This window comes from Hemitrygon akajei, chromosome 4 (genome assembly GCF_048418815.1).
Source record: "Hemitrygon akajei chromosome 4, sHemAka1.3, whole genome shotgun sequence".
Taxonomy (NCBI): domain Eukaryota; kingdom Metazoa; phylum Chordata; class Chondrichthyes; order Myliobatiformes; family Dasyatidae; genus Hemitrygon; species Hemitrygon akajei.
The window spans coordinates 35,963,032-35,990,243 of record NC_133127.1 but is presented as its reverse complement, the minus strand read 5'-3'; the positions used below and the strand labels follow the sequence as shown (position 1 = coordinate 35,990,243).

The 27,212-nt window shown below is 45.8% G+C and overlaps 1 protein-coding gene across 2 annotated transcripts in view; it reads left to right on the top strand.

The window, feature by feature from the left end:
• The window catches only part of LOC140726230 (nuclear factor NF-kappa-B p105 subunit-like), a 125,250-nt gene that overhangs the window by 26,458 nt on the left and 71,580 nt on the right, over positions 1-27,212 (top strand). For both annotated transcript variants that reach the window (XM_073042321.1, XM_073042322.1), the window contains exons 3-6: positions 5,289-5,379; positions 11,758-11,798; positions 18,006-18,104; positions 26,454-26,605. In XM_073042321.1, the coding sequence (XP_072898422.1) occupies positions 5,289-5,379; positions 11,758-11,798; positions 18,006-18,104; positions 26,454-26,605 (383 nt within the window). The remainder of the gene's footprint in view (positions 1-5,288; positions 5,380-11,757; positions 11,799-18,005; positions 18,105-26,453; positions 26,606-27,212) is intronic.

Here is a 27,212-nt window from a genome sequence, read left to right as displayed (position 1 = left end):
CTACTGGTGTCGGGCTGACTAGCCTGTAATTCTTTGGCTTCTTGCTACCTTTAAGCAACAGAACAGTAATTTCAGGAACTTTACCAGTGGCTAATAATGAAACAAATATCTCCACAAAGGTCACTGCACTCTCCTTTCTGGTCTCTCACACAGTCTAAGGATGCACCTGGTCAAGCCTTGGGAATCTATTCACCTTAATGCACTGTAAGGCTGCAAGTACATCCTCCTAGATAATACAAATGCCCTCCAAAATATTTGTACTTGGTTCCCTTTACTGTCTTGAGCAACCATGATTTCCTCTTCAGTAAACAAATATCCTTTAAACATCCTGCAGTTCAAGATATAGGCAGTACTGCTGGTCCTAGACATTCTTTCTAGACCTCTCTCTAGACATTCTTTTAATATGGCTATAGAACCTGTATGGTATTTTCCTTAACCTTACCTGCCAGAACCATCTCATACCCTCTTTGCCCTCCTGATTTCCCACTTAGTGTTCTTAATGCTTTTTTATACTCAAAGGGGTTCACTTGATTCCAAAACCTCCTAAACCCAATGTATGCTTTCATTTTCTTGACTAGAGCCTCAATATCTCATCAGCCAAGGTTCCCTACACTTGCCAGGGTTTAGGGTTCACTCTAACAGTAACACACTGCTCCTAGACTCTCCAAAAAGCCTTGCCCCTTCCACCCCTTGCCATTTGTTCCTTTTTCAAACAAGCTCACCCAAACAACTTTTACTAGATTTTCCCCAATTGCTCCAAAATTGGCGGGAGGGACAATCCTGAGGACAATAGCCCAGTGTGAATTGTTGGAGCTGTGGCTGACAAAAGTGGTGAGTGAGGGAGTTAATGCAACACACACAAAATGCTGGTGGAATACAGCAGGCCAGGCAGCATCTATAGGGAGAAGCACTGTTGACGTTTCGAGCCGAGACACTTCGTCAGGACTAACTGAAAGAAAAGATAGTAAGAGATTTGAAAGTGGGAGGGGGAGGGGGAAGAGGAAATCCAAAATGATAGGAGAAGACAGGAGGGGGAGGGATGAAGCTAAGAGCTAGAAAGGTGGTTGGCAAAAGGGATACAGAGCTCACTGGCCTGTAGTTTCCTGCTTTTTCTCTCCCTCTCTTTTGAACAATGGAATTACATTTATCATTCTCCAACTTCTCCAAAATCCAGGAACTTTGAGAATTAAAACCAGTGCAACAACTTCCTCAAACACAAGGAAATCTGCAGATGCTGGAAATTCAAGATACACAGAGCTGGAGAAGGGGGAGGATCATGGGACGGGAGGCCTCGGGAGAAAGAAAGGGGAAGGGGAGCACCAGAGGGAGATGGAGAACAGGCAAGGAGTGATTGTGAGAGGGACAGAGAGAGAAAAAAGGGGGGGAAATAGATAAGGGATGGGGTAAGAAGGGGAGGAGGGGCATTAACGGAAGTTAAAGAAATCATGCCATCATGTTGGAGGTCTGTCCACCAGAGAAAGCAGGATCTCCCAGTGGCCACACATTTTAATTCCACATCCCATTCCCATTCTGATATGTCTATCCATGGCCTCCTCTACTGTCAAGATGAAGCCACACTCAGGTTGGAGGAACAACACCTGATATTCCGTCTGGGTAGCCTCCAACCTGATGGCATGAACATTGATTTCTCTAACTTCCGTTAATGCCCCTCCTCCCCTTCTTACCCCATTCCTTATTTATTTATCTATTTTCCCCCCTTTTTTTCCTCTCTCTGCCCTTCTCACAATCACTCCTTGCCTGTTCTCCATCTCCCTCTGGTGCTCCCCTTCCTCTTTCTTTCTCCCTAGGCCTCCCGTCCCATGATCCTCTCCCTTCTCCAGCTCTGTGTCTCTTGAATTTCCAGCATCTGCAGATTTCCTTGTGTTTGAGGAAGTTGTTGCACTGGTTTTAATTCTCAAAGTTCTCAGGTTTTGGAGAAGTTGGAAAATGATAAATATAATTCCATTGTTCAGAAGAGAGGGAGAGAAAAAGCAGGAAACTACAGGCCGGTGAGCTGAACATCAGAAATGATTAATTAATGACGTCAAGACAGAGCTCTGAGAAATATTTGAGATAACACATAGAATCACAAGAAAATGGGAGCAGAGAGACCACTTGGCCCCTCAAGCCTATCCCACCATTCAATACGATCATGGCTGATCTATGCTGACCTCAAGATTCAAGATTATTTATTGTTATTCTTCAGTACTCGAGTATAGAGGAGAATGAAATGATTGTTACCCCGGATCCAATGCAGCATAAAAAACACAATAAGTATAAAAGAAACCCTATTAAACAGGACGGTATGGTAGCGAGGCGGTTAGCGTAATGCTATTACAGTGCCAACAATTCGGGTGTAATAACCGCCGCTGTCTGTTAGGAGTTTGTACGTTCTCCCCGTGACCACAGGGATTTCTTCTGGGTGCTCTGGTTTCCTCCCACATTCCAAAGACGTACCGGTTGGTAGCTTATTTGGTCATTGCAAGTTGTCTCGTGATTAGGCTGGGATCAAGTCGAGAGATTGCTGGGTGGCATGGCTCGTAGGCCAGAAGGGTCTGTTCTGTGTGGTGTCTCAATAAATAGGTAACAAGTAACTGTGATATACACAGACTGAATGTCTGTACATAAAGTGAGGCATGGTGAATGTACATAGTGTTGATGGGGGGGGTGTGGGGTGGGTTCATGGCTTGAGGTGTTGAATAGCCATGTTGCTTGGGGGAATTAATAGTTTCTGAGTCTGTTGGTCCTGGCGTGGATGCTGCATAGCCTCTTCCCTGATGGGAGTGGTACAAGCAGTCCATGAGCAGGGTGGGTGCGATCCTTCATGAAGTTACTGGCCATTTTCTGGCACCCTTCTGTATATATGTCCTGATGGCAGGTAGGTGGGTGCCAGTGATGCGTTGGCAGTTTTAACTAACCCTTGTAGCACCTCCGATCCACTGCAGTGCAGTTTCTGTATGTTCCTCTTCTGTGCCATTTCACCACATCCCTTCTATTCTTCAACCTGTCAAATCTTTAGCCCCCTCCACTTTAGTGGTTATAGGATCCTGCTTCCTCCACCTCAGGGGTGGAGAATTCCAAAAGTTTGTTGCCCTCTATGAGAATAGAAAATTTCACACAGTTTAGAAGAATCAGCCCCTCATGGCTCCTTGTTTGTAACTCTCCCACTGGTGAAGATATCCTAATGTCTCCCCTGTCAAGCCCCCTTAGGAGCTTGTATGTTTGAATTCAGTCACCCCTCATTCTTCTAAACTGCATGGAATACAGACTCAAACTGTCCAGCCTCTCTCAATAGGACAACCATCTGATCCCAGGAACCATCCTGCTGAATCTCCTTGAGACTAGCTGCAGTGCCATGCTACCTTTTTATGGGTAAGGAGATCAAAACTTCATACCAGCTGAGGTCTCACTAATATCATTGCAACAAACACCTCCCCAATTGTAAACACCAACCCCTTCACAATAAAGCACAAAATGCTGTTTGTCTTCTAATAACTAGGTGTTAGAGTGGACTTTTTTTTTGTGATTCTTGTAATAAGAACACCACGATCCCACTGGATTTCACTCAGTTTCAAACTGTCTCCACTCAGACAATAAGTATCTCTTACGAATACCCACCTTCTCCCGTTAAACTCCATTTGCCGGTTTTCAACACATTCAGTCTGTCTACACTCAGTCGCAAACTTTATTGGGTACACCTGTACACTTACTCATTAATGTAACTATCTAATCAGCCAATCATGTGGCAGCAACTCAATGCATCAAAGCATGCAGACATGGCCAAGAAGTTCAGTTGTTGTTCAGACCACTTATTGAAAGTTTTCTTTTGTTTCTCGCCTCATTTCCCTGTAAAATCTAGAGCAGGGTTTCCAACCTGGGGTCACAGACCCCGTGCTTAATGGTATTGGTCCATAGCATACAAAAAGTTTGGGAGTGCCTGCTGTAGAGACTGATGGGAGTGAAAACTCCAGGAGATCAGCAGTTTCTGAGATACTCAAACCACCCTGTCTGATGTCAACAATCATTCCACGGTCAAAATCACTTTGATCACATTTCTTCCTCATTTTGTTGTTTGGTCTGAACAATGACTGAACCGCTTGATCATTTATGATGTGTATAACAGACAGTGCACACCACAGGTACAGTTTGCTGGTGACTCATCAAAAGTAAGAAAAGCTGGAAACCGTTAACAGGGCAGACAGTGCGTGTGGAAAGCAAACAGTTAGTGTTACAAGACATTAACTGTCATCTAAACCGAGGAAGAGAAGCAAGCTCAAGAAAGTGAGTCGTAAAGAGGTTATAGAGAAGGTATTGATGGGGTGAGGCTGTGGGTGAGGAACATTGATGGTGTGGGTAGGGAACATTGATAGGGTGGGGAGTGGGCAGAGAGAGCTTTCCCAATGTGGCTGGAGAGCTAGAACAGAGAGAGGTTGAACTGCTGTAAGTGTGGAGGGGTCTGGGTACCCGTGATTCATGAACCTAGGGGACAGGGAGTAATTCAAAAGCAAAAGTTTCTTGCTGGGAAATTGAATACAGAAGTAATAAGGTGGTGTTTCGGTGTCATAGGGATTGGTTGTTTTAAAAGAAAGGCATTAATTAGTTGGAAGCAATTCCATTTATTAGGCCGATACTTGGAGTGGGCAGGTTCTCCAGGGCAGAGGTTAGACAGGCTGGGCTTGTATCTGGTGGGGTTTAGAGGAGGGAGAAGGGATTTGATTGAAAAATATTAAGATGTTAAGGGAAAGGAGTTTTCCTCTATGTGAGAACCAAGAACCGGGTGTGTGGAATAGTCGGTGGGGATCCAGACGGGGAGAGTGGTGTACGGATTTCACATGTGGCAAACAGCAAGAGAGTGGCTTTGGCAATGGCAGGTGGGATCCAGGTGTAAGGAATGGTGGGATCCTGATGCGGGGGTGTTGGGTGGGATTCAGACGTGAGGAATAACCAATTTGGGGATCCAGAGGTGAAGTGCGGTGGGTGGGATCCAGATGAGAAAAAGTCTGTGCGGATGCAGATGTGGTGGATGGGGATTGGTCAGTAGGATTGATGACAGGAATGCTCAGTGGGATCCAGGTGTGGATCCAGATGTGGGAAGTTGTGGTGGTGGGATCCAGCTGTTTGACCATTACTTTGCTCAGTATTTGGGCAGCGTTTGACCTTATCCTCGCCTGTAATCCCAGGATTTCTCTCCTGCGCTCTTGACTGAAGGTGAAGTGGTGGCAGTGAGCTCTGCTCAGCGGCTCCTGTTCTCCTGTGTTAACTCCCTTTGTCCTCGTTACCTTGTGTAGATCTACATTGACGACTACACAGCAGCACTGGACATCTCCGGAGTCATGTTCAACCCTGCCAGTGGTGCTGCAGACACGCCTCTACACACACGTGAGTACACGCCATTTCAGCACTGTCCAACGCAGCGATACTATGAAATGTCAGAAGTTAACAGGGTGCAGCTGTTTGTGCTAAAGAATGTCAATCTCCCTCCACCTCCCACAACCCCTCTAGTGGGCTGACTCCCCAGTGGAAGCCTTACAGGTCGTCTGTCTTTCGTCTCTGAGCATTCAGATCCTTCAATGAGCATGGCTTCTACCTCTGCCCCCTTGTCCCTCTTTCTCTCACTCGCCCTTCCTCTGCGCGTCTCTCATTTACTCCATCTCTCTCTCTCACACAAATCCGCTTCCCTCCCCCCCCCCCCCCCCCCCCCCCGCCTACTCCTCCCCATACTTTCCTTTCTTTGCAGCAGATTTCGGAACGCCATAACATCCTGACATATCTGGATTCTGCTTCATTTGATGACGAGACTACAGAATCTTTTGAGATTTTCACATTCTTATCTTCTGCTTCAGACAGGTTGAAGAGCTGGTTTTGTTCACAGACACCTAGCTGTTTCTTATCTCAGCTTTCGGTGAAATTTCACTAAGTATTTCCACTGTGGGAAAATAGACTGAGATTCAGAGAATGGTGACTCAGTTCTCAAAGCTCGGAGACACATCGGACTGCTGGTGCTGTCTATTGTATGAGGTTTAGCTGGGTGCTCCTGGTAGCTGTCTGGAACCTGAAGCAGAGACTCTCACGTTTGCAGAGTGTCAGGATAAGCACTTGAACTGGCAACACCTGGAAAGTTATGGACCAAGCAAGGGGAAAAGGATGAGCATTGAGGGCAGCCATGGATGTCAGGCTGAAGGTCCAGTCCCTGTGCTGGGTGGTTTAGGGTGATCTGAGCTCAGTGAGATCAGGCTGATCGGGGCTTGGGTTGAGCGATGAACCTCCAAAACCAGTGAGCGGCCAGAATTTTACAGAATGGGTTGGTAACCGGGGTGGGAAGGGGAGGTCGGTGACAGGGTAGGTCAGGGATGAGGTGAGACAATTGCAGGGAGGGTCAGAAGTTAGTAACTAGGGTGTCATTGAAGCGAGAGTTGGTGACAAGGTGGGTCAATGGGTCAGTGAAGGGTAGGTCAGGGACAAGGTGCAAATGATGGAGTGGGTCAGTATTGGTGATGGGTCAGTGATGAGTGATGGATAGGTCAGTGACGAAGTGGGTCAATGGATCAGCGACGGGTAGGTTACAGACAGTGAGACAATGATGGAGTGGGTCAGTGCTGGGTGGGTCCATGGACCAGTGACAGGAGGTACGGGAGGTCATTAGGTCAGTGACGGATGGGTCAGCGATGGGACAGCACACCATGAGTCACAGGTTTCCAATCAGATACAACCATCTACTACCATTCTCTGGCTTCTCCCATAAAACCAATGTTTAATCCAGTTTACTACTTTTATTCTGAATGCTGAGCGACTAAACCTTTTAGTCCAACCTGAGACATGGGACCTTGTCAAGTGCCTTACTAAAGTCCACTGTCTTTCCTTCAACCTTCCTGGTAACCTCCTTGAAAAGCTATGAGATTGGTTGGGCAAGACCTCCACAAACAAAGCAATGTTGACCATCCCTAATCAAGTCTTGTCCATTCAAAATACTTGTACTGTATATCTGGTCCCTTAGAATACCTCCCAGTAATTTACCCACTACTGATATCAGGCTCACTGGCCTAAAATTTCCCAGCTTATTTGTAGAGCCTTTCTGGAACAACATTGACAATCCTCCAGTCTTCCAGCACCTCACCTGTGGCTAAGGACATTTTAAATACCTCGGCCAGGATCCCTGCAATTTCTGAACTTGCCTCTACAAGGTCCAAGGGAACATCTTGTCAGGCCCTGGGGATTTATTCACCCTAACTTGCCTCAAAGCAGCAAGCACCTCCTCCTCTGTAATCCGTATATGGTCCATAACCTCACTACTGCTTTGCCTCACTTCTATAGACCCTCGTCCATCTCCCAAGTAAATACAGATACAAAAAAATAAGTTTAAAATCTCCCCCATTTCTTTCAGCTGTATGCATAGATGACCACGCTGATCTCCAGAGGGACCAATTTTGTCCATAAGACCATAAGACTTAAGAGCAGAATTGGGCCATTTGGCCCATTGAGTCTGCTCCACCATTTCATCATGGTTGATCCATTTTTCCTCTCAGCCCCAATCTCCTGCATTCTACCTGTATCCCTTCATGCCCGGACCAATCAAGAATGTACCAACCTCTGCCTTAAATATACATAAAGATTTGGCCTCCACAGCTACCAGTGGCAAAGAATTCCACAGATTCACCACTGTCTGGCTAAAGAAATTCCTCCTCATCTCCGTTCTAAAAGAACACCCCTCCATTCTGAGGCTGTGTCCTCGGGTCTTTGACTCTCCCACTATAGGAAACATCCTCTCCCATTCTGTCAAGGCCTTTTACCTTTTGATAGGTTTCAATGAGGTCACCCTTCATTCTTCTGAATTCTAGTGAATACAGGCCTAGAGCCATTAAATGCTCTTCATATGACAAATAGTTCAAACTAGGAATCATTCTCATTAAACCCTCTCCAGTTTCAGCACATCCTTTCAAAGATAAGGGGCCCAAAACTGCTCACAATACACAAAGTGAGGCCTCACCAGTGCTTTATAAAGCCTCAACATTATGTCCTTGATTTTATATTCTAGTCCTCTTGAAATGAATGTGAACATTGCATTTGCCTTCCTCACCACAAACTCAACCTGTAAATTAACCTTTAGGGAATCCTGCACAAAGATTCCCAACTCCCTTTGTTATCAGGTTTTTGTAAAGAATCGATCCCTACACAGACCCTTGTGGAACACCACCAGTCCGAGGCAGCCAACCAGAAAAGGCATCCTTTATTCCCACTCTTTGCCTCCTGCCAATCAGCCACTGCTTTATCCATGCTGGAATCTTTCCTGTAATACCATGGGCTCGTAGCTTGTAAAGCAGCCTCACATGTGGACACCTTGTCAAAGGCCTTCTGAAAATCCAAATACACAACATCAACTGATTCTCCTTTGTCTATCTTGTTTGTTATTTCTTCAAAGAATTCCAACAGATTTATCAGGCAAGATTTTCCCTTGAGGAAACTATGCAGACTACAGCCTATTTTATCATGTGCCAACAAGTATCCTGAAACCACATCCTTAACAATCGACTCCAATATCTTCCCAACCTCTGAGGTCAGACCAACTGGCCCCATCCCTGACATATTTAGTTGTTTGTTGTTTGTTTTTTTTCTCTCTCTCTGCCCATCACTCTGCCTGTTTTCCATCTCCCTCTGGTGCTCCTCCCTCCCCCTTTCTTTCTCCCTAGGCCTCCCGTCCCATGATCCTTTCCCTTCTCCAGCTCTGTATCCCTTTTGCCAATCACCTTTCCAGCTCTTAGCTTCATCCCACCCCCTCCGGTCTTCTCCTATCATTTCACATTTCCCCCTCCCCCCACTACTTTCAAATCTCTTAGTATCTTTCCTTTCAGTTAGTCCTGACGGAGGGTCTCGGCCCGAAATGTCGACAGTGCTTCTTCCTGTAGATGCTGTCGGGCCTGCTGTGTTCCACCAGCATTTTGTGTGTGTTGTTTGAATTTCCAGCATCTGCAGATTTCCTCGTGTTTGGCCTATTATTTTCTTTCTTCTGCCTCTCTCCCTTCTTGAAGAGTGGAGTGGCATTTACAATTTTTCATTCCTCCGGAGCCATTCCAGAATCAATTGATTCTTGAAAGATCATTACTGTTGCATCCACAATCTCTTCAGCCACCTCTTTCAGAACGCTGGGCGGTACTCCATCTGGTCCAGGTGACTTGACTATCTTCAGATCTTTTAGTTCTCCCTAGTAATGATAACTCCACACACTTTATGACCCTTGACATCTGGAATTTCCACCATACTGCTAGTGTCTTCCACAGTGAAGACTGATGCAAAATATTTATTCAGTTCGTGTGCCATTTCCTTGTCCCCCATTACTACCTCTCCAGCATTGTTTCCAGTGGTCCAATATCCACTCTCACCTCTCTTATGCTTTATGTATCTGAAGAAACTTTTTGTGTCCTCTTTAATATAATTGGATAGCTTACTTTCGTACTCTATCTTTACCTTGATTACTTTTCAGTAGTAGCCTTCTATTGGTATTTAAAAGCTTTCCAATCCTCTAACTTTCCATTAATTTGTGCTCTGTTATATGCCCACTCTTTGGCTTTTGCCATCCTTTTGCTCTTGATATATCTGTAGAAGCCCTTGGTATTCTCCTTCACCTTGTCTCTCTGAAGAACCTAATACATTCTTACAGCCCTCCTTATTTCCCTCTTATGTGTTCTCTTGCATTTCTTATACTCCACAAGTAAACCATTTGTCCTTGCTGGCTATATTTGCCACCTCCTTCTTAACCTCAGTACACTTGAAAACCAAGGTTCCCTGAACCTGTCAGCCTAGCCTATTATTCTAATAGGAACATCCAATCTCTCTACTCTCAGTATTTCACTTCTGAAGGGTCCCATTGATTTGCCAGAAAGCTGCCTATCCCATTCCACACCTGCCAGATCCTTTCTGGTATCATCAAGATTACCCTTTCTTCAATTTAGAATCTCAACCCGAGGACCAGTCCTATCTTTCTTCATAATTATCTTGAAACTAATGGAATTATAATCACTGGATCCAAAATGTTCCACTACAAGCAGTACACTTTAGACACCTGCCGTGTCTTGTTCCCCAATAGGAGATCCAGTGTCATACTCTCGAATTAAGATCTCACTAATTAGAAACTTTATTTGATGAACTCTATCCCATCTAGTCCTTTTGATAGTATGGGAATTCCAGCCACTATGTGGAAATCACCTACTATCACAACCTTATTTTTCTTGCAACTGTTGGCTATTTCTCTACAAATTTGCTTCTCTAAATCCCATTGCCTATTGGGTAGTCCATAATGTAATCCCTTTCTAATTCATTAGTTCCACTAATACAGCCTCAGTAGTCTGGACTAACCCTTCAGACAGTACTGTCTGAGCATTGCCAAGACATTTTCCCTGACTAGTAATGCCATCCCTCCCCTTTTTAATATCTCTCCCACTGTCATGTCTAACAATAGAACCTTGGAACGTTGTCAGTCCTGCCCCTCCTGTAATCAGCAGCTCACTAATGGCAATAATATAATTCTACATGCTGACCCATGCTCCAAACTCATCTGCCTTACCTAGAAAACTCCTCACATTGAAATAGACGCAACTCGGAACAGTTGTGCCACCACGCTCAACCTTTGTATTCCTGACTTAGTAAGTAGACTTAAAATCCTCTTTGCCTACAACTGCTCCACTAGCTGCCCCAGCACTCTGGTTCCTGTTCCCCTTCAGCTCTAGTTTAAACCCTCCAGTGCAGCACTAGCAAACCTTCCTGTAAGGATATTAGTCCCCTTCCAGTTCAGCTGTAAACAGTCCCTTTTGTACAGGTCCTACCTTCCCTGAAAGAGAGCCCAATAATCCAAATATCTGAAGCCGTCTAAACTCTATAATCTTCCTAATTCTAGCCACACTAGCATGTGGCATAGGTAGCAATACTGAGATCAGCATCCTGGAGATCCTGTCCTTTAACTTAGCACCTAACTCCCTGAACTCACTTTGCAGGACCTGGTCACCTCTCCCGCCCATGTCACTGGTACCAACGTGAACCACGATCTCTGGCTGCTCACCCTCCCACTTAAGAATACTGTGGATTCGATCTGAGATGTCTCTGACCTGGCATCCAAGAGGAACCTCATTCTTGTCCGCAGAACCTGCTGTCTGTTCCCCTGACTAATGAACCCATGATCACTACAGCTCGCCTCTTCTCCCCCCTTCCCTCCTGAGTCACAGAGCCAGATTCAGTGCCAAAGACTCTGACTGCTGTGGCTTTCCTCTCCTCGGTTGTCTCCCACCCCACCCCACCACAATAGTATCCAAAACAATATACTTGTTACTGAGGGGAACAGCCGCAGGAGCACCCTGCCTATTGATTGACAGGTAATACAGGGCGGTAGTTACATCTAAGGTGCAGGACACGGGTTGATGGCTGTCTGTCCCCTTCCCCTCTCCGGACAGTCACCTGTGTCCTGTACCATAGGTATAACTACCTCCCAGTCAACCCGTCAGCCTCCTTTTCCTGGAGGGAGGGACAGTGTTGGTCTTTCCATTGCCTCTTTCCCCACTGTTGCAAGGGTGGACATGCTGCGTGTCTCCTGCATTTTCTTCAGTATGGATTTCCAGTATTTGGTGTTTAGCTTTTTGAGTGCTTTCCCCTGTTGGCATGGGACTTTCCACTGGTGTTCTGTAATTAGATTCCAGTCTGTCTGGTGCACGAGATGTGCATCCAGTAAGTATGTTTTCTGCCTGTGGTAATCACTTGATTTCTCTTTCCTTCCAGCTGATGGACCTTATCTTCAGATTCTCGAGCAGCCCAAACAGGTACGGGAGATCTCTCTGGGTACACAGTCTCCTTTCTCTCTGCTGGCAATGCATGTTGCTTCCTTAATTACCAGACAACACGTGAAGGAGCTTTCACTGTCCAAGACAGAGTCCTCATCTGTCCCTCTCCACACCCTCTGTGGGAACTCCATTCCCACCGCCCCCCCCAGTGAGACTATTCCCCTCCCTTCAGTACATATCCTACCCTCTCCCAGCATCTCCTCTCTACTCCTCCAGTCCATCCCCTCCTTTCCCTCCATTGCAAACCCCTCCAGTCCCCTAGCATGTTCACTCCCTTTCGCCTCAAGTCTCCCAATGCATCCCCCCCATCTCCCCCAGGGTGTCCCCTCCCCTTTCCCAACATGCCTGTTCCTCCACCAAGCACCCCTCCACCCCAGTGCAATCCCTGCCCCAGTCCACTCATCTCCTCAAGTTGTATTTCTCCCCCTATGGCATTCCCTATTCAAGCACAGAGCCCTTCCCCTGACATGGTCCCCTTTCCTCAGCACAGTCCTTCCCTTAGTGCCTCCCTCCTCCCCAGCATGTCTCCTGCCTCAACATATCCCTTCCCCCCCTCGCGCAATCCCAGGATGTCTGAATGAGGACTGACTTTTCTTTAAAAACGTGGGCCAACTTTTAAAAAATCGTGCCCAAGAAGTCTGTGAAGGGTTCCAGCAGCAGTCACGTTCACTTCAGGGTCTTCCCATTAGGAAGGGACGTTGAGCCTTGGGGAGGGTGGGGAATAGATTTACTGGAACAATCTAGGAGCATTGTGATGAATTGAGTTGGTGGAATGGGCGGACACATGGCAAATGAAGTTTAGTGCAGGGAAATATGAAGTGATGCACTTTGGTAAAAATAATAAGGAATGTCAATGTAGAATAAAAGGTACTGTTCAAAAATGATATGGAAGGGGGTGCTGGTGACATAGGTACATAATTAATGAATAGTGCCAGGGCAGATTGAGAAAATGATCAGTAAGGCAGGGACAATTCTGGGCTTTATCAGTAGAGGCATAGTGTGTTAAAACAGAGAAATAAGCTGAACCTTATGAAACACTGGTTAATTAGGAGGTGTTGTTGACAGTGAAGGTTATCATAGATTATAGGGGGTTCTTGATCATTTAGGGGAGTGGGCCAAGCAAATGGATTTCAATACAGATTAGAGTGAGATGCTGCAGTTTGGGAAGTGTAGGGTTTACAGTGTGAATGGTAGGCCAGAGAGAGTGTAATAGAACAGAGAGACCAAAGCATACAAGTGTGTTGTTCATTGATAGGAGTGCCACAGAGTGGTTTAAAAAATGTATTTAGCATGCTGGTCTTCGTCAGTCAAGGAATCAACTATAGGAAGTTGGCACATTATGTCACGATTATATATGTTGTTGGTAAGGCTGCACTTAGAGCACTGTGTACTGTTTTTGCTACCCTGTAGTAGTGGTTCCACTGGCAAGTCTGCAGAAAAGATTTGTGAGGATACTGTCTAGACTAGAAGGTCTGGGTTAAAGAGAGAAGTTGGCCAGATTAGGTCTTTATTCCTTGGAACATAGGGTCGATTGCATAGAAATGTTTAATGTTATAGGAGGCATATATAAGGTAGATAGTACTAGAGAGAGATACAGTAGGTCAGCTGGTTGAGTGTTGCTGTACCAACAACCTCACACTCAATGTCAGTAAGACCAAGGAACTGATTGTGGACTTCAGAAAGGGTTAGACAGGGGAACACACACCAGTTCTCATTGAGGGATCAGCAGTGGAGTGAGCAGTTTCAAGTTCCTGGGTGTCAACATCTCTGAAGATCTCCTCTGGGCCCAGGGTATTGATGCAGTTACAAAGAAGGCATGTCAACAGTTATATTTCATTAGGAGTTTGAGGAGATCTGGTATGTCACCAAAGACTGTAGCAAATTTCTACAGATGTACTGTGGAGAGCATTCTAACTGGTTACATCACCGTCTGATAGGGAAGGGCCACAGAGCAGGTGATGCCTCAAAAAGGCGGCATCCATCATTAAGGACCCTCATTACGTAGGGCATGCCCTCTGCTCAGCGCTACCATCAGGGAGGAGGTACAGTAATCTGGAGAACACACTGAATGACTTAGGAGCAGCTTCTTCTCCTCCACCGTCAGATGTCCGAACGGACATTGAACCCATGAACACTACTTCACTTATCTTTGCTCTCTTCATGCACCACTTATTTAATATATTTCATACTGTCTGTATATTTCTTCCTGTAATTTGTGTTTTTATATATTGCGCTGTGCTGTTGCCAACAAACAACAAATTTCATGACACATGTCAATGATATTAAACCTGATTCTTACTCTGGTCCCTTCCCCAGGGTAGGGAGTCCAAAACAAGGGGGCATAGGTTTAAGGAGAGAGGAGAAGGTTTTAAAAGGGACCTGAGGGACAACTTTTTTCACCCAGTGAGTGATGGAAAAAGCGCCAGAAGAAGTGGTTGAGGCAGGTGCAATAGTATTATTTAAAAAAAATACTTGGATAGGTACATGGAGGGGTGGGACTTAGAGGGATATGGGCCTAATTCAGGGAATTGGAACTAGCTGGAGTTGGCATGAACTTATTGGGCTTGTATCCATGCTACAGTTGCTCTAGGATCTATAACTCGAGTGTCATCTTCAGTTCTTGTGCGTCATTTGGGGAACGATGTGAAGATTTTCAAGGGAGTCCAGAAAACAGTTACAGGAATGGTTCCCGGGATCAGGGGCTGCGGGTACAAGGAGGGTACAGGGCAGCATAAACTTTTTTCCTTTGGGAAGAGTAGGTTGTGGGCGAATTGATAGAAATATATTAAACGTTGAATGGACTGGAGAGAGTGGATAGAACACAACATGAAACCTAGTACACAAAATGTAACACATAGGGATATAGGCCCTTTGGCCCACTATGTCTATGCCAACCATGTTGATTTGATACAGACACAGAGACTGCAGATGCTGGAATCTGGAGCAATAAACATTCTGCTGGAGGAATTAGTTTCAGAATCAGGTTTCTTACTGATGTGTGCCATGAAATTTGTTGTTCTTGTGGTGGAAGTACAGTGCAAGACATAAAAAATACAATAAGTTACAGCAGGAAGTAAGTTAAATCAAATAGTGCAAAAGAGGAGTAGGGAGGCAGTGTTCACAGACCATTCAGAAATCTGATGGTGGAGGGGAAGAAGCTGTTCTTGAAACATTGAGTGTATATCTTCGAGTTCCTGTACCTCCTCCCTGATGGTAGTAATGAGAAGGGGCATATCCTGGATAGTGAGGAACTCAGTAGGTCGAGCAGCATCTGTAGGAGGAAAGGAACTACAGCAGATTGTTTGTTACGCCATTTGGGAGGCTGTTCCCAGTGGCGGAGTAATGAAGAATTAGAGGTCATGGGTATACAAAGGAGGAGATGAAAATGAAGACAGACGTGAGGAAAAGTTGCAGATGTGATAGGGTCAAGCTCCACTGTGACCTACCCGAGGGAGTTGGATAAGTGTATGTTGGAGAAATGTCTGGAGAGAAAGGGAGGGAGTGGAAGTAGTGAGTTGTCTGGTAGAGAGCAGGTGCAGACTCAATGGGTAAATAGCCCCCGCTGAGAGGAAGAGCTGCAGTCATGAAATGTTTTTGTGGACACCACTCCAGGAGGAACAGTGACCCAGAGGACACGATTTCCTGGGAGAAGGTATAACATTTTGAAGGAATTATTCAGTGAACGGCTGGGAGCTGAGAGCCGCTGGCAGAGGTGGTGGAAGCAAAAGGGAACTGGGGAGAGAGCAAGGCAGTGGGACTGATTGGAGGGTCTGCACACGCTCGACCGGCTGACTGGTCTCTTCTAGTGTTCTGTGACCCTGCTTTCTAAGCTATGAACTTTCTTACGGGGACCTTAAATGTTCCCTTGAGGAAAAGTGTTGAGGTGTATAAGGACTAAGGAGAGGCATTTCAGGTTGTGTGACAAGCCCCAAGTTGCTGGAAACAGCTGTCCCACTCTTTCTGGATTGGGAATTGAGCAAGGAGTAAAGTCCATCACATCTGGCTGAAGGGAGACTGGGATCAGGAGCACAACAGGATTATTGAGTTGATAAGCTGAACCTTGCTTTTACCCTCACCTGTTCGATATCCAGCACTGAGGAACTGTACCCACAGGAATGTGCTGAAGCTTTGAAGGATATTTCTAGGTTAATACGGCTGGAAAAGCCCTGACTTGAATCCAGGTTCTGAGAATCAGCAGGAATTTAACAAGCCCTCTTCCTTTCCATAAAGAGGGCAAGTTGCTGACTCCTTCCTGGTCTTTCTCAGACCTCGCTGCCATTGAGAGTGTCCTGACTGATGCCCGCCTGCTGGGGGAAGGTGTCTCTGAGATATTTGCTGAGCTCTCACTGCCTTGTCAGCGACTACCACACTGGAACCACTCTGGGAAAGAGAGAGTGACAAATAGAACCAGTTGTTATTCACAAACTTCTTGGTAACTTTTTTTTTAATTGCTCACGTTTTTTAAGATCAGCCAGTCCTATTTGATCATTTACAACCACAGGGTAACCACAAGTCCTTGATATTAGCTTAGCAGTGTCAGTAAATGACAGTCTTTTCGAAACATTGGGTTTATAGTGCTGGCAAATATCCACAGTAGGAAGGAAGTTAATGTGTGTGACAAATGTCAGCAGTGTAATGTCGATGTTTGCATCTCCAGATGTTATCTCATTTCTTTTCAGCTTTTACTACTTCTTGTTAATGCAGCCCAGATTAATACTTTACGCTCCCACTGGATCCCTCCCTCCCTCCTCAATCCCCATCCCCCTCCCTCCCCATTGCCCTTATCTCTCCATTCCCCCACCTCTCCTCCATCTCCCCTCACTCAGTCTCTCAAGCCCTCTTTCTCTGCTAAAAATAATGAAATGTTAAGTTTCAAAATATAAAAAAAATACTAGAAAGAGCAGTAAATATTTAAAAAATGGAATCAAATCAATATTTGGTGTGACCATCCTTCACCTTGAAAACCACATCAATTCTCTTAGGTACATTGTTGTGCAATTTTGTAAGAAAATCAGCTGGTAGGTTGTTCCAAGCATCTTGGAGAACTTGCCACAGTTCTGCAGACTGTGGCTGTCTTGCTTGCTTCTGTCTCTCCAGGTAATCGCAGACGTCCTCTATGATGTTGAGATCAGGGCTCTGGAGAGCCCACCATCTGAAATTGTGTAAAAAAAAAAAACTTACACTGTACCTCTTAACTTAAATCTCCCCCTCACCTCCGCTGAGCTGGGAAGTTCCTTATTGTCTATTCTATTCATAGTTCTGTATGCCTTCATCGGGTCCCTCCTCTACTCCAGGTGGAGCAAAACCTAGCCACTCCTGTCATTCCTAGCTGAAAGGCTCCATCCTAGGGGACACTGTTGGTAAATTTCCATTACACTCTCTCATCCTTGCTATAGTGTGATGAATAGAACTGCACACAGAACTCTAGCCATGGCCTAAATAATGTTTGATCATGTTGTACTATAATCCCTCTCCCATGAAGGCAAAAATCCTCTATACCTATCTATGTTGCTGCCTTTGGGTGGGGGGGGGGTCCTTGGATGTGTAAATAAAGGCCCCTCTGTACCTCAGTACTTCTGTGGCTCTTACCATCCACTATGTATTCTTGTCTTATCAAGTGTAACACCTTACTTTGTTCACATTTAAATTCTCTGTGCCAGTCCTCCGGCCATTTCACCTGTAGCCAAAGTCTTACTTCTTCGCTATCTACAATATCACCAGTCTTTGTGTCATTAGTAATCGTACTGCCTAATTCACAATTAGATCATTTATTTGTACAACAAACTGTCACAGAGTCCCAGCTCTGATTAAATAACTGGTCATAGGTATCTAATCACAAACCCGACCTTCGGTCAATGCCCATTTCCTCCTTTTACCAAGACAATGTTTGGCTCCAGTTTGCCAACTAACCTTAGATGCAACCTTTGGACCAACCTATCATGTTTGACCATGTCAAAGGGCTACCATGTTTGACCATGTTAACCTTTGACCATGTCAAAGGGCTACCAAAGTCCATGTAGACTGGACATCCCCTCAGCAAAGTCATGCCAACGATCCCTGGTCAGTTCTGCTCCTCGTTCAAAGATTAATTCTGTCCCTTGGAATTTTTTTCCGGTGATGTTAAAAAGTCGTTTTGAGATATGACTTTCACAATTGTGCTAATGTTGTCATTGATAATTTCTCTAGAGAGGATTTCGTTTCCGCTATGGGTGTGAAGGTCCATCACACGGAGGACTACCTGGGGCTTCCAGTGAGAAAAACAAGAAGACCTATCCTGCTGTTAAGGTCATTATTTGAATGTTAAAACCAGCAAAGTGTTCTTAATCCTTGTACGTTAAACTTATGTGGCATGTGAAACTCATCTGATTAGTTCCAGTGACCTGGTCCATTAGTACAAAAGAATTAAAATCAGCATTTCACATTCATTAGTTTACAAGTGGAAAAATCACCAAGGCAAACAGAATTTGTTAATAGTTTTTAAAATTTGTCTCAAAGATATTATCTCAAAATGTAAAGACCTTTTCAGACTATTTCTTTGGATATTTCTCAACTGAGAGAGTGAGTTGGTAGCTGGTGGGTGGATTACTCTGATGATAGAATTAAATTTAGCACAGATGCAAATGTGATCTTTGAGGCTGGGATGTTTCTCAACAAGTGTGAAAGAGGAAATTAGTCGGAGCTTAAGAATGATGCTAGGAAGTTTAAACCAGGAAGCATATGGTTGAGCATTGTGACCTTGGGTATAAGGTGATGTTTGGATAGTTCAGGTTTCCAGGCAGTAGAGTTTTGCTTGTGTTAGTTTTATTATTTAGAAGAATGAATCTGCATCTCTTCTTCCCACGGTGAGGTTCAGACACCACATTGCTATGCCAGGAAGCTGAGACAGTCATGGTCACTACTTCTTCTTCAGTTTTCTCAACAAAGTGATCTCTGACAGGAAGAGGTTTGGATGGTATCGGTGGTGGATGCTGATCTTGCCCATCAACACTAATTCCATTTGCCCACATTAGTACTGTAGCCAGTGTGTGATTAAGTGTTGCAACCTTACCCATTCACTTTACCTATCAATATCCCCCCCTGATGCTCCTCTGCATCTTCCTAACAATCCATGCTGGCACCCAGTTTAGTAATGTCAGGAGCTGTGGACGTGTTGCACTTGGTCCCTCTATTCAATTCAGTGATACAGATTGTTAACCCCATCTCCAGGGCAGCACACAGCTTCTCAACTGGAAATGACCCGTTCATTCCTACTTCTACTTTTCTGTCTGTTAAACAGTCATCACTCCATACTAATATCATCCACTCTAATTTTATTTAATAACATCCTATGTGCAGTGTCTTACTTGAAGGCCTTCTGGAAGTTGAAATGCATCATATCGATGTGTTCTCCCTTACCCGCAGTGTTAGTTACCAAAGCTGAATGCAGAAGAGCCATGTAGGAGATGCTGCTTTGCACAATATAATTCCATTTTATAAATAAAGTACCCTTTGTCAGTGAAATTGCCTCAAGAATGAGAGAGAGTGGGGGAGGGATGTCAAAACAATTACTAGTTCAAGAAAGGGTGATCAGTCTGGAATTATTAATGGACAGAGGGCTACACACCAAATACTGGTAAATGGGATCGGCTAATGGGCAGTCTAGTAAAGTTGGCTTGTATTAAAGTTCCTGCACTGTATAACTCTGGATTCTAGAGACTGATGTCCAGATTGTGTTGGGGACGACACGGTAGCATAGCAGTTAGCGTAACGACAGTCAGAGGTCAGAGTTCAATTCTGGCACCCTCTGTAAGTAGGGTTGTACGTTCCTTCATGTGTGCACGTGGCTTTCCTCCGGGTGCTCTGATTTCCTCCCACAGTCCAAAGACCTACCTGTTAGCAGGTTAGTTGCTCATTGTAAATTTTCCCGTGATCAGGCTAGGGTTAAATCGATGGGTCGCTGAGCAGCGCAACCCAAAGGGTTTGTTCCATGCAGTATCTGTAAATAAATTTTTAAAAATTCTTCGCTCTTCCTCCAAGTGATCAGGGGAAATGATGAGCAAAGCTACAGGGATCTGTGCCAATCCTATGCTGAGCCTGGTTTAATTTTTAAAAACATTTGAATCGATTTTCGAGTTCCTGCTGCTTTTCTGCATCAGGTTTTAACAAGTACATGAGTTGATGATTTGCCGCTGGCTGGCCGGTGTGTCGTCGGTGAGGCCAGGAAACGAGACTCTGGTGTTTATAGCTGTAGACAGAGGTGGGATTTTGTGATATTTGTGTGGGGGTCACTGCAGTCCATGGGTCAACCCTGAGTCTCCCAACATGGGCGGCCAGCCAAAGACTCTCGTTCGTGATGTGCCATGTTGTATGTGGGCAATCGTGGTCTTTCCATGACCATGACTACTTCTACTGGGGTGAGTTGCCATTGCCTTCTGGGCAGTGTCTTTACAAGATGGGTGACCCCAGTCATTAGCAATATTCTTCAGAGATTGTCTGCCTGTTGTCAGTGGTCACATAACCAGGACTTGTGATCACCGCCAGCTGCTCCCAAGGGTCGAGTGCTGGGAAATGGTTTCAGTGGAGGTGGGTACTGTGGACCAGCATACACATGGTGGGCCGAAGGATCGGCTGCGGTTGGGTAGTGAAGAGGAGGGACTCGGCATAATCAATGGAAAGTGCTTGAAAGATTTTTTCCTTGTCTGTTTTTTTCACTTGCTTGTTCATTTGATGTGGCAGAGTGTCATACTCACTGCCCCTGGTCTCGGTGGGACCTCACGCAAGAGCAGGCGGCAATGGAGCGGAGTCGTGTGTAGGCCACAGTGGGGAAACAAGGTGGATGGTGGGTTTATATAACGTTCTGGCAGCTTTATAGTCACTATCATTGTCAATTAGCTCCCAGCTGCTGGGAGATTTGATCTCAGGTCTCCTTCATTGGCAGGATGAGCTGAACACCTGTACAACACACTCACAAGATGCTGGAGGAATTCAGCAGGTCAGGCGGCATGCAGGGAGAGGAATAAACAGATGACATTTCAGGCCAAGACCCTTCATCAGGACTGGAAAGGGAGGGGAAAGATGCCCGAGTAAGAAGGTTGGGAGAAGGGGATGAAGTAGAAGCTGGCATGTAGTTAAAGGAGTAGAGATTATGGGGGAGGGGAGGGTGGCACGGTTCCCCCTTCTTTTCCAGTACTGATGACGGTTCTCAGCTTGAAATGTCGACTGTTTATTCCTTTCCGTAGAAGCAGCCTGGCCTGCTGAGTTCCTCCTGCATTGTGTGTGTGTGTGTGTGTGTGTGTGTGTGTGTGTGTGTGTGTGTGTGTGTGTGTGTGTGTGTGTGTGTGTGTGTGTGTGTGTGTGTGTGTGTGTGTGTGTGTGTGTGTGTGTGTGTGTGTTGCTCTTGAACACCAGTTCCTGCTGGAGTCATAGAACACTACAGCACAGAAATAGGCCCTTCAGCCCATCTAGTCTGTCAAACTATAATTCTGCCCAGTCCCATTAACCTGCAACCGGATCACATCTCTCTGTACCCCTACCATCCAAGTGTTTATCTAAATTTCTTTTAAATGTTGAAATCAGATCTGGATCCACCACTGGTGCTGACAGCTCGTTCCACACTCTCACCTCCCTCTGGTGAAGAAGTTCGCCCTCATGTTCCCCTGAAACATTTCCCCTTTTACTCTGAACCCATGACTGTAATTCTTGTCTCAGTGGAAAAAGTCTGCTTGCATTTACCTTTGTATACCTCTATCAAATCTCCCCTTATTCTCCTGTACTCCAGGGAATAAAGTCTTAACCTATTCAACCTTTCCCTCAAGATCCAGCTTCGTCCTTGTAAATTTTCTCTGTATTCTTTCAGTCTTGTTGATATCTATCCTGTATTTTATTTTTGTCAATTCACAGAAGTCGTTGATTGTAGCTAGGTTGAGTTGAAGCTGAAAGTGTTCTAGTTTGCAATCACTGACTCTTGCTGAATGCAATATTCCCTTCCTGTACTTAATGGCACAGCTCCTAAAAACTTTTTTCCATGGGCTTGTGGTTGAAGCTGGCTGAAAACAAAATTTTTACTGCTCTTCATTTCTGCCCTATTTTCACGAGCAATGGACGCAGTTAGTGTGGGGAATTCCCTGTTATTTCCAAGATACGTAATGTGGCCACGTGACTGAAGGCAGTCAGTCTGAGTCTTCACAGAACTGCAAACAAATGCAGTGTTTTCAAAGCTAGGGACGTTCTGCCAGGCTGGGAGGGTGCTTTCTGATGAAATGTGGAAGTTCCCCGTCTGTGAGTGGGGCTTCATTGAATTACATTTTATGAAAGGTTTCTGAATGGGTCTGTAATTACCCTGATGTTACTTTTAAATGGGGGGAGGGGTGGGAGACAATTGTTAAACATCTGTGGGTAGTATTAGACCTGATAATTAATCTACTCCCATAATTTTTGGTGGAGATGCAAGCAGAAAGTTAAATATCATGTGAACATGTTTGGACAACAGCGAGTCCTGCTCTCTGAAACAACACCATAAATAGCAGAATGATTCTTCCTCATTCCCTGGAGTGAGTGAGTGAGTGTGTGTGTGTGTGTGTGTGTGTGTGTGTGTGTGTGTGTGTGTGTGTGTGTGTGTGTGTGTGTGTGTGTGTGTGTGTGTGTGTGTGTGTGTGTGTGTGTGTGTGTGTGTGTGTGTGTGTGTGTGTGTGTATATTGGGGGGGAGGGGGTTCTGCCTAGCAACAGTGAGTGCACACCAGATGAGACCCCCTAAATCAGGTCCTTGTGGTTTTCCTGTTCAGACAGGCCCCATCCCACTTTTCCTAAGGTGAAAATTCCAGGTGTGGAAGGTACTACAGATTCAATTCTTTCACTGATGTGCAATATCTACTGTGGACAAGTACTTAGTAGTCCATTGTGGAGAGACACTACACTTGAACTCATGCCACCCTCTCCTGTTTACACCCATAATCTTTGTCACAAACAAGAAAGAGTCTGCGGATACTGGAAATCCGAGCAACACACACACACAAAATGCTGGAGGAACTCAGCAGGCCAGGGAGCATCTGTGGAAAAAAGTACAATTGACGTTCCGGTCCGAAACCCTTCGGTAGGTGTGGAGAAAAAAAGCCGAGGAGTAGATTTGTAAGGTGGAAAGAGGGGAGAGAGAAACGCCAGGGGATAGTTGAAATTTGGGAGGGACGGATGAAGTTAAGAGCTGGGAAGTTGATTGATGAAAGAGACAGAAGGCCATGGAAGAAAGAGAAGGGGGAGGAGCACCAGAGGGAGGCGATGGGCGGGCAGTGAGATAACAGTGAGGGACAAGGGGACGGGAAATGATGAAGGGGGTAGGGTGGAGGCATTACTGGAAGTTTGAGAAATCGATGTTCATGCCATCAGGTTGGAGGCTACCCAAACGGAATATAAGGTGTTGTTCTTCCAACCTAAGTGTGGCCTTTTCCCGACAGTGGAGGAGGCCATGGATGGACATATTGGAATGGGAATGGGAAGTGGAATTAAAATGGGTGGCCACTGGGAGATCACGCTTGTTTAGTGGATGGAACATGGATGCTCGGCGAAGCGATCCTCCCAATCTATGTCGGGTCACACTGATATACGAGAGGCTACACCGGGAGCACTGAACACAGTACATCACCCCAACAGACTCACAGGTGAAGTGTCGCCTCACCTGGAAGGAATATTTGGGACCCTGAATGGTAGTGATGGAGGAGGTGTAGGAGCAGGTGTAGCACTTGTTCCACTTGCAAGGTTAAGTGCTGGGCGGGAGATAAGCGGGGAGGGACGAATGGACAAGGGAGTCGCGTAGGGAGCGATCCCTGTGGAAAGCAGAAAGTGGGGGAGGGAAAGATGTGTTTGGTGGTGGGATCCAGTGGGAGGTGACAGAAGTTTCGGAGAATTGTGTGCTGGTTGCGGAGGCTGGTGGGGTGGTAGGTGAGGACATGGTAGTGTGGCGGGAGGATGGAGTAAGCACACATGCGTGAAGTAGAAGAGGGTCAGTTGAGGGCAGTGTTGATGGTGGAGGAAGGGAAGCCTCTTTCTTTGAAAAAAGTGGACATCTCCTTTGTTCTAGAATGAAAAGCCTCATCCTGAGAGCAGATGCGGTGGAGATGGAGGAATTGAGAGAAGGGGATGGCATTTTTTACAAGTAACAGGGTGGGACAAAGTCTGGTACAAGTAGCAGGGTGGCCACCCATTTTAATTCTACTTCCCATTCCCATTCTGCTATGCCCATCCATGGCCATCAGGATGAGGCCACACTTAGGTTGGAAGAGCAACACCTTATATTCCGTTTGGGTAGCCTCCAACCTGATGGCGTGAACATTGATTTCTCAAACTTCCAGTAATGCCTCCACCCTACCCCCTTCATCATTTCCCATGTTCTTGTCCCTCTCTCATGTTATCTCACTGCCCGTCCATCGCCTCCCTCTGGTGCTCCTCCCCCCCCCCTTTTCTTTCTTCCATGGCCTTCTGTCTCTTTCACCAATTTCCCAGCTCTTTGTTTCGTCCCTCTCCCTCCAAGTTTCACCTGTCGCCTGGCGTTCCTCCCCCCACCTTTCAAATCTACTCCTCAGCTTTTTTTCTCCAGTGCTGCCGAAGGGTTTGGGCCTGAAACGCCGACTGTACTTTTTTTCCCCCTAGATGCTGCCTGGCCTGCTGAGTTCCTCCATTCTGTGTGTGCTGCCCATGGTCTTTGTGTTGGAGCAGCTTTCCTCGACCTCTCACTTACAGAGAGTCCAGGCAGGGGTGGGGTTGAAAATTAGAGGGGAGGGTGGGGGGGCATTGTTTCAGTCCGGGGGGAGTGCGGTTTTGGAGCTCATTGCTGAGAGGATGGAGAGGCAGAAACCCTCACTCTTGTACTTGAAGAGTTGTGACCTTCAGGGCTGGAAGGTGGGATTAGACCGAGGAATTCTTCTGAACCTGCACAGCCACGGTGGGCCGAATAGCATTTGGTTTGTAAGTTTTTAATGGTTATAAGACAATGTGTACAATGTGTGATTCACTGATTGTAGATCAGCCTATTGGAATAGAGAAAAGTACAGCATTGGTCAGGCATTTGGCCCATGATACTGTGTTGGTCTTGATGCCTATTTATCCTAAATATCTCATCTATATCCTCTAGTCCCTTCATATTCATGTGTCTGTCTAAAAGCCTCTTGCACTCCTCTAGGCTGTCTGCTTCCACTACTGTCCTGGGTAACCCATTCCAGGCATCGACCACTTTAAGCATAAAAAATAACTTGTCCCTCACGTCATCTTTCAACATCACCCTTTCTAAACTAAAAGCATGTTCTCTGGTGTTTGACATTTTCTACCCCAGGTATGCCTCTCATAATTTAAAAAAAACTACAGGGTTTCCCCTCAGCCTGTAATGTTCGAGTTTGTCCGATCTTTCCTTCTAGTTCCTTCTCTCTAATCCAGGCAGCCTGGAAAAGCTCTCCTGCACCCTGGCCACTCTCTCCACATCCTTCCTACAACGGGGTGACCAGAAGTGCACAGAGTATGCCATGTGGTGTGAACAAAGCTTTGCATGACTTTCTTACACTTCTGCTAAATACTCCTCCCAATGGAGACAAGAATGCCATATGAGGGGTGATTGATAAGTTTGTGGCCTAAGGTAGAAGGAGTCAATTTTAGAAAATCTAGCACATTTGTTTTTCCTACATTTACACACTTAGTCCAGCGGTCGTGAAGCATACGGATCCCTTCTTTGTAGAAGTCGGCGTCTTAGACCTCCAGAAGTGGTCCACAGCAGGGGTGATTGATAAGTTTGTGGCCTAAGGTAGAAGGAGATGAGTTATTAACTTCAAACTTTCTGCATTTTCAGTCAAAGAGTTGAACTGCATGTGCATGTAACGAGAGCTGTATAACTCGTCTCCTTCTACCTTAGGCCACGAACTTATCAATCACCCCTGCTGTGGACCACTTCTACAAAGAAGGGATCTGTATGCTCCACGACCGCTGGACTAAGTGTGTACATGTAGGAGGGAACTATGTTAAACTGAATGTGCTAGGTTTTCTAAAATTGACTCCTTCTACCTTAGGCCACAAACCTATCAGTCACCCCTCGTAGGCTTTCGTTGCTATCTTGTTCATTTGTGTAGTTACTTCCAGTGAACTATGGTCCTGGACCCCAAGATCCTTCTGTACCTCAGTGCTACTAAAGGACCTTCCCTGAATGGTATACTTTCCCCTTCCATTTGACATTCCCAAAGTGCAACATCTCACCCTCATCAGATTAAACTCTATCTGCCATTTCTCAGCCCCTATCTGTAACTGATCTATTCCTACTGTATTCTTTAATAATCCTTTACAGCACTTTCAGTCTTGATATCTTCTCCAAATCATTGATGCATAACACAAGTAGTAGACCCAACAAAATCCTTGTGGAACACTTCCAGTCACCTCCATCCAGAATATCAGCCCTCCAACACTACTCACTGTCTCCTATAACAAGTGGGAAATCTTAACACAGATCTTAACTTGTGTCAGAGGGTAAGGTTCAAGAACCAGACGACACTTACTCATTAAGTGATTGGGATAATGAGACCAGCTCTCAGAAGTGACATGGATTCTGTTCCCTGTCGATGCTCCACACTCGAGATAACGCCGGCACTCTGTGCCTTCATTCATTCATTCACTCTTCTCCTGTTCAGATCTGTAACTACGTCGGGCACGCCAAGATAGTGGTTCAGCTGGTGACCTCTGGTCGGGACACGGTTCACCTCCACGCACACAGCCTGGTGGGCAAGCAGTGCGAGAAGGGGATCTGTGTGGTGCAGGTTGGCCCCAAGGAGATGACGACAACGTGAGTCCTCTGCTGGTGGGCCCCCTCTGACCCTAGGGATGGTTGCCATGGGAATGTCACAGATTCGAGGTTCCTCTGTTACAAGGATCATCCTATATGATACAAACTCTTCAATCCAATCCCCCAACCTCAGTACATTAACCCCAGTAGCAAACCCCACTTCCCCATCCTTACCCTGTCCCAATTACCCCTCAGTACCAAGCCCCTCCTTACCCCTCCCACTTTCCCCCCTCTTTACCCCTGCCACATTCCCTCCTCTTTACCCCATTCCCTCTTCCCCACATACCCCCTTACCCCTTTCAGCTCTTTCTTTCCCCACCAAAACCCTGCTCCTGCCCACCTTCCTTCATACTTTCCCTTTCCCCCATCAAAACCCCTCCATCCTCTCAACCCTCCACTTCCACCTTCCATCCCCTCACCAGTGAGTGAAATCGTAATGTGCTCCTCCCTCAGTACCTTCCGCCGCCTGGGCAATTGGACCTGTTTCTCATTGAAGATGACGGTGTGGAAGAGACTTTCGGCCTATCATGCCTCTGCTGACTCTTACAAAACATTTTCCAGCTAACCCCACACCTCTTGCCCCACGTACCCAATCTCCCTTGTCCCC